The 8,117-nt window shown below is 37.6% G+C and overlaps 1 protein-coding gene across 1 annotated transcript; it reads right to left on the bottom strand.

Annotated features, from left to right (window-relative positions):
• Window positions 1–430: 430 nt before the first annotated feature.
• Window positions 431–7,537, bottom strand: LOC141613868 (casein kinase 1-like protein 2). The gene is made up of 14 exons (XM_074432613.1): window positions 7,219–7,537; window positions 7,068–7,108; window positions 4,135–4,204; window positions 3,857–4,005; window positions 3,676–3,771; window positions 3,474–3,544; window positions 3,115–3,176; window positions 2,888–2,951; window positions 2,709–2,793; window positions 2,225–2,351; window positions 2,059–2,141; window positions 1,902–1,956; window positions 1,612–1,733; window positions 431–1,048 (listed from the first exon to the last, which is right to left on the bottom strand). Exons 1-14 carry the CDS (start codon window positions 7,292–7,294, stop codon window positions 767–769), a joined length of 1,383 nt encoding a protein of 460 aa, XP_074288714.1. The 5' UTR covers window positions 7,295–7,537; the 3' UTR covers window positions 431–766.
• Window positions 7,538–8,117: the final 580 nt, after the last annotated feature.

Here is an 8,117-nt window from a genome sequence, read left to right as displayed (position 1 = left end):
TTCGAAGACAACTGTAACACTCCATCTCCACCGTCCAATTAGATCAACCGAGATAGGCCGTCTACACATCTCAGGTCACTAGACGACTTCACAAACATCATCCATGGCGAAGAGAGTGAATGAGTTGGTATGGTAGGGTAGGGTGTGGCTAGCATGGCTTATGGTGGGGGTGGAGGCAGTGTTGGGTCAACTAGGTGTTGTGAAGGGCGGTGAATCGGTGATAGAGGCGTGGTGAGGTGATGGTGGGCAAACAAAACATGATGGTAGGGGTAGACGGTGAGATGAGAGGCTAAGGGCGATGGGTCAAGGTGTTGGGTATGTAGATTCGGGATTCTCAATCCTAGGTGGACACCATTTAAGTAAATAAGATTTCATTATAATTCGAAATGATGAATACAAAAAATCACTAATTCACCGGTGTCTTTAGTTGAAAACAAGACAAGAATGATCTATAAATGCAAACTCTTCCCATGAATAATTGAAGATGTAAACTCAACGGTCTCCATTATAACTTTACAAATGTTTCCTATAAAAAGTCGCCTCTCCCATTTCTCACTGGCACCTTGTTTTAGCTCTAAACTCACCCAAAAAAAATATACTAAAATATAAAATAAAAACGAACAAGTTTAGTGTACAAAGGCGAAAATAATACTAAAAAAAATTAACACCGATGGTACATGTTTGAAGATTTACAAGCGGGAGAGGGGCCGGGGTTGTGTTGTTTACCAAACCAAAGCGTTGATCGTAGTCAATTAGTCATCGCTCATCAGTCTAACCTCTCTTGGTTGTTGACATTTAGGCTCTCAATTTTCCTGATAGTAGATTCTAGATTGGGTTCATTCGACGGTACTCTACCCGAATAAGTGCGTGGATGCTCGGACGACACAAATGGTGAACTCCGATGACCGCTTGTAACTTTATGAAGACTAGGGTCACCTATTCCAGGACGAGAGGTATCGGCTTCACTCCCTGCAAACACTGCATCACGACTGCTTGACCCAACCGCACGCCTGGCTGATGAGTTTGTTCTCATTACTGAATTTGAAAGCTGCAGCATTAAGGAAATAATTATATAAATGTCAAATATCTACATTTCCATTGAAACCAAAGACTCGCAACTTAAATTACTAAAATAATGAGAGGGACCGTTCTTTTGTATGTAAATCGTGTCACAATGCATCGAGATCTCCATTCAATTAATTATTGACCATTTGTCCACTTAAACCCATATCAACATCATTACAACAAGAAGCCTTAGTCCCAACGTGATTTGAGGTCAGCTACCACAAATCATCATTACACCATGTAAGTAATACCCTCTTCTCGTGAAACCTCTCACCTTTACAAAATCGAAAATTGCAATGTAAATGAGTTACCAAAACAATACTAAAACAGGTTATGGGTCCTTCAAAGTTCAAATCGATATCCAGACGACCAGACTTATGCCAGTTTATAAAAGAGAGGAAAGTATTTGAAAAGCCAAAAAAAGGGGAGACGTTAAATGGATGCCCTAATTGAAAATTCACAAATGAATGTTGCACACCAAACAGGCACTCTGTATCTCAACAAATTTCAGTACAACAACGTAATAAGACCAATAATGAACTTTACCACAGCGTCTTTAGCTGCAGCTGGATCATTTCCAACGGGGCTTTTCTGCTTAGGTAAACTCCCTATCCTCCTGCGGGATGAATCTGCTGAAAGCCAACCAGAAGGTCTGACATCTTCACTCCCTAAAAAAGAGACGATATCTCAGTAAGTTAATCCATGGCGTATGAATAAACACACACATACTGGTAATTACTCCGTAATAATTAATATTAGAAAACAGCCGGAGCACCGGATTAAACTTAAAGAAATGAATCCATTATACAGCGAAGAAAACAGCATTCTGACAGTACCAGGTTGTCTATCATTGCTAGCATGAGGCAATCCAGAGCTCGGTCCAGCAGCACCCTATAAAAGATTATTGAGTACATAAACAGGTGACTTAATCATTAAGTCAACTTCCGGAAAAAATGATTAATAGTCAGCTAAGGCCCTATAATAGTTACTCACAAGAGCACGTGGGGGTGGGGCAACAATCTGGGATTGTTGGTACTTCAAAATCGTCCAGTCGAAGACATAATCAAACTGAAATCCTGAAACAAAATAATGAGGACCATGATCAAAGGTTGTTCAGACCCTCTATGAGTGAACCTTTAAAGTTGATATTTTTTCACACCTTCACGAATAAAAAGGTCACGGAAGATCCTTTTCAAATAAGCATAATCTGGCTTGTCATCGAAACGCAGTGAACGACAATAGTGGAAGTATGATGCAAACTCTGTTGGATAACTCCGACATAAAGACTGAAAAACAATTGTTACAAACCAACAAATGTCAAGCTGTAGAACTGCAAGATCTGCAAGAGGCATGTCACTGAAATGGGTCTTAGTGCTTATTTGGTTCGCAACTCACATTGGAGAATTATGTTCCAGTAGACTTAGATTTCCCGAAGTGGTCGAAAATATTTGGATAAAAATAAGAACTATAACTTCCCACGGGATTTCAACTAACCTAAAGGGCTAGGTAAGTGACTACCTCTATCTAGAAGTAATTGGGAACTCCCAGGAAGTTCAATTCCTTCGGTTCTCAAAAGTCAAAAACCAAACAACTTCTCAGAAATTTCTGAAGACGATCACCATTCACCAGATATGATTGATTACCTCAATGGAAGTCGAAACCTTTTTCTCACTAATCTTCTCATACTTCTGTTTCTTGGTTCCAGCTTTCAAACCCTGCCACGGAAGACTGGTAGAGAGTGGCTCAAAACTAAAGAAACTGAAAGACATAAGAACGAACTACAAAGCACAGATTACAACAAAAGTGAAAATTAGTAGCTCACCTCCCTCTTAAAAAATACATGAGAACGTAACCTAATGACTCTAGATCATCCCTCCGACTTTGTTCTGCACAATGAAACTAAAATCAGGATCAGAAACAGCTGCTGAAATGCCAACTTGATAAATGGATATGATACACTTTATGAATTCATCAAGAATTCTGAATTTAACCAATCACGGGAGGGAAAACAGAGAATGAAGAGAAAATATCAAAGGTGTAGAAGCATACCAATGCCTAGATGAGTGTTCATGCTAGCGTACCTAGCAGTTCCCGTCAAATTTTTATTCTCCCTACATCAAATATCGAATAAGTTAAAAAACCATTCGCCTCGAATGCATCAATTCATTTTCCTTTTCCCAACTCCTTCCATGTGAGGGAACTGCGGGATAAGGAGACGTAAAGGATATGCATTTAAAGTAACTTAACAGCAAAGACACTGAAATATAGTTAGGAGAGTACTGAAGTGCTCATCCCATATGTGAATATAGCATTTATGCAATAACCCATGTTAGAGGCACAAAAAAGGGGCAGCTCATAAAAATTACCAACACACATGTTTGTTATGTAAATTCTTTCAAATGACTCACCTATAGGGAATATGTTGATGTGTTGAACTATCTCTATACTTCTTGGCTAAACCAAAATCAATCATGTAGACCTACATTCAGTTGGCAAATGGCATACAGGAAATTAGCAAGTGCTTACCGAACTATAGAAAGAAAACATGTTATCATCATATAATTTACAGCCACCCTGCCTCCCAAATGACCTACTGAAAGGTATTATAACCTGATTTGCGCGTCGCCCTAACCCCATAAGGAAGTTGTCTGGCTTGATATCACGATGCAAGAAAGATTTAGAATGAACAAATTCAACTCTATTGATCTGACAAAAGTTGAGGCGATTAGATCTGAAATGAACACAGCATTAGTGTAAACGTGAGAGAAGAAGATAAAAAGAGAGCAAATACCATTTGATCAGCAAGCATAAGGACAGTCTTCAAAGATAGTTTCCTACTACAGAAGTTGAATAAATCTTCTAAGCTAGGTCCAAGTAAATCTATAACAAGAACATTATAGTCCCCTTCAACACCAAACCATTTTACATTTGGGATTCCAGCTGCAAATATTACCAAAAAAAACTAGGGTGAGAAATATGACAAAACTGGAAAAGGGAGAGCGATTGACAAAATTAGCCTGATGACAAATATTGAAAATAAGAGTCAAGCATGACAAATAAGTTCATTACTTCCTCCTTGCAAAATTTTATATAACTTGGACTCGTACAGAAGTTGAGGATGCTTCGTTTTCACATTTTCCTGGGAAATAAAAATCCAATTAAAAATGATCATGAAAAGGTGCAAAATGCCAGGAAGAAGTCCCATTATATTAGACTGAAACACTTAAATACATGATGATGTGATTAAATACAATCCCAGAATAGAAATGGAAGATAAGAAGAGTCACGTCATCAGTCACAATGGCATGCACCAAACCAAAATTATCAAGTGATGATGTTGAAACATTCAATGCCGATACGGTTGTCACATATTAACGTGTACGCTCTAAAAGGCTGTTCCGCTAAATTATTCTAACAATACAGTAAGATATTATCAGGTAGACCTTTAGGAAAGCTCTTCATCCGCAGAAACCATAGTTCAGGAAAAGGAACTTATCAACTGTCCCCGTCCTATTCCACAATGTCAGTACCTAAAAAAAATAATGTATAAGACCTTCCCAACCTATCCCACCACCCACCACCAATAAAGACTATCTCAGAGACCAGGTCTCATTCCTTTCCTCGTCTCAAGAATTAGTAAAAGCTTGTCATGTTATCAAAATGCCTCAATCCTCTATGACACGTCAGATGAAGCAGTTCTTGAAACTATCCATATCTGAGTTCCAACGATTGAAAACTAAGAGTAGCTATTTAAAAAAAGGTAAACCAATATGAAAGAAAATTTGAACCCGTCCTGTGATGAATCTTCAACTTTCAAGTTTTAACACTGAACCAAGAAAGAAGCACAGGGAAAAGCTAGGGAAATAATGACACTGCCACTCAAAAGTGTGGTACAACCCATAAACAATACGCCGAAATACGCAAAAGACAGTGTAAGTTATCCTATATATCAAACCAATGTCGAAAGCAATGGATACGAAAAAGTCATTCCCTAATTTCCGGGATATCAAAAATCCGAAAAAACATTCAAAACACCTACTTCAAAAGTTGACAATCCAAAATTCAACGACAACGTTACCCCGGTGTTTCAGAGGCTCCTGCATCGGCTTTCCAAAAAGTTTTTTCACATGACATATGACGACACTGATTGACTAAAACTTCATCGAATTATAAATGCACACAATTTAGTGAACCTGCTTGCTTCATTTCAAACCCCACAAATAATAGTGAGTCTTTCCAAAAGAGCCAGAGTAAAAAAAAGTTTTCTACCATTTAGCATAACCCAATATCTAATCAATAACAGCGGCAAAGGACAAGTCACTACGTGTGAAATGGGAAAAAAGGCAGAAACCAAATCTTAAAGAACATTCCAAACAAGACCCGTAAAATTGCGGGTGACATATCCCATATAAGCCAATCAATATTAGCTCCTGTACCTCAATGACACCCGTCATACTAGTAATAACCAAAACTAGAGACATACTGATTACATTCATCATAGCCCCAATACAACAATGACACCTTCCATTCATCATAAACAACAACATTAGCCCCAGTACCTCAATGACACCCGTAAATTGCGGGGTAACGGGATCAAATGTAGGCAGCCTTACCCTATCTTAGCAACACAAAGTGGTTGTTTCCAAAACCTTGCATGATCAACAACTTCCAAAAGGTATATAAATTCCATCTAGTTGTCCAAAAACACAAGATAGATAATTAAGCATCCTACAATCCAGTATCTTCGAGACACCATAATCTACAACTTACCACAATCCTCCAACATAACATTACCCTCACTCACAACACTCCTAGCAAATTATAGTTAACACTATACACTAGAACCTGACACCATCAATCATAAGCTTCCCTAGTGCCAATAACACAATTAATAGTTCAGAAAAATGGAAGGAACTTATCAACTCTCCCCATCCTATTCAACAGTACCACTACCTAAAAAAATGTATTAAGACCTTTCCAACCTATCCCACCAGCCACCACCAATAAAGATATCTCAGAGACCAGGTCTCACTCCTTTCCTCGTCTCAAGGATTAGTTAAAGCTTGTCATGTTGTCAAAATGCCTCAATCCTTTATGACACGTCAGACGAAGGAGTTCTTGCAACTATCCATATCTGAGTTTCAACGATTGAAAATTAAGAGTACCCATAAACCAATATGAACGATAATTTGGACCATATCTGAATCTTCAACTTTCAAGTTCTAACACTGAACCAAGAAGACACGAGGGGAAAGCTAGGGAAACAATGGCACTACCAGAATCTTGTAGAATCACATGCGCATCCATAGATAGAACAAGATATATCAATAAGCAATACTACAATATACAGATAAGCTAAGCAAGCTAATACTAGTAATAACCAAAACTAGAGACATATCCCATATAAGCCAAACAATGAGTTTACAATAAAGGCTCATTACATTCCAAACAAGACGCGTCATCTTTTCATCTATCAGGAGATGGGTGACATTTCTTATTACTTAGGCTCCTTCCATTGTTGATCATCCACAACAACATTAACCCCAGTGCCTCAATGCCACCCATAAACCGCGGCATAAGAGGGATCAAATATTCAAATGTATTACCTTTGTGTTAGCAACAAAACGACTAAACAAGGCTGCCTCTGAAATCTTGCATTGATCGACAATTTCCAAAAGGCACATAAATTCCATCTAGTTCTCCAAAAACACAAAATACTTAATGAAGCATCCTACACCCCAGTAACCTCGTGACACCATAATCTACAAATTACCACATTCCTCAACATAACATTAACCTCACTCACAACACTCTTATCAAATTATAGTAAACACTATACACTAAAACCTAACACCATCAATCATAAGCTTCCCTACTACCTAGTATCAATACCGCGATTAAACACTACAAATCCACAAAGAAAACAACTTCCAAGTAAACAAAATAAATTATCAATATCATAAACTTAAAAATCATTACAAAAAATCAAAACAAATACTCACAAGCTTAATTGCCACCTCCTCATTGGTTTGCACATTTGTACCTACAGAAAATCCAATAAAAAAAAACCCAAATTAACATTATTAAAAATTCCACAACAAATTAAATTATTACAAATTTTACAAAAATCAAGAATTAAAAAAAGAAACAAACCAAGATAGATCTCTCCAAAAGACCCACTTCCGATCTTTCGACCGAGCCGAAACTTATTACCGACTCGCGGCTCCATACAAATCTAAGCCTTGTTACTCTGATAATAATGACTACACAAAAAAAACAAAACAAAAACAAAAAAACCCTAATTTTTCTCCGATTAGAGAGGAAATGTTAATCAAATTGGGAACGGAAAAGGGTAATGGATAAATGATTTGAATGTAACTATGTAACCCCCATTTAATTAATTAATTAATAATTAATTAATAAGGAGTTTAAAGAAGGAAAAAATAATTAATGATTGAAGTATAATAAAAATAAAAATTAATAAGCTTCTCGAAAAAAATAAAAATTAATAAGGAGATGGGTAATAACTAATAACATAGAGGCCATGTTCTTTGAAACGAATCTGATCTGAACTGAATTTATTGGATCTGAATTGAACTTATAGGATCTGAATTGAATTTAGAGGATCTGAACTGAACTTACACGATTCGAATTTAAATTAACTTAAATATTATTATTATTATTATTATTTTTATTATTATGGAAGGATGCGCGCAGCTTTCATTAAAAGATTCATAAAAGTTTACATGCAATTGGTGGGGAGCCGAGAGACAATCTGGGCTCCCACACCCTTAGCAACAGCAAAGCTAAGTCTAGTAAAAATGTAAGCGGCCATCCGAGCCCCCGCATCCTGAGATACCGAGAATTTCTGATCCGCTGAGCCAAGACAACAACATCCGAACCCAGCTCCCCAAGTGAAGAGAAAGAGAAAGGAAGGAAACCATAACCCACTACCGCGACAAATCCCCATACTTAGCACACTTTCGCCGAAAGCAAAGATCGCCGACAACCCGCCAAGCACAAAATCCGTCATCCCGATCCGAGTCAAAGGA

Source organism: Silene latifolia, chromosome 1, assembly GCF_048544455.1.
Source record: "Silene latifolia isolate original U9 population chromosome 1, ASM4854445v1, whole genome shotgun sequence".
NCBI lineage: Eukaryota > Viridiplantae > Streptophyta > Magnoliopsida > Caryophyllales > Caryophyllaceae > Silene > Silene latifolia.
Note: the sequence above shows the minus strand (reverse complement) of the source record. Positions and strands in the feature narration are given on the sequence as shown.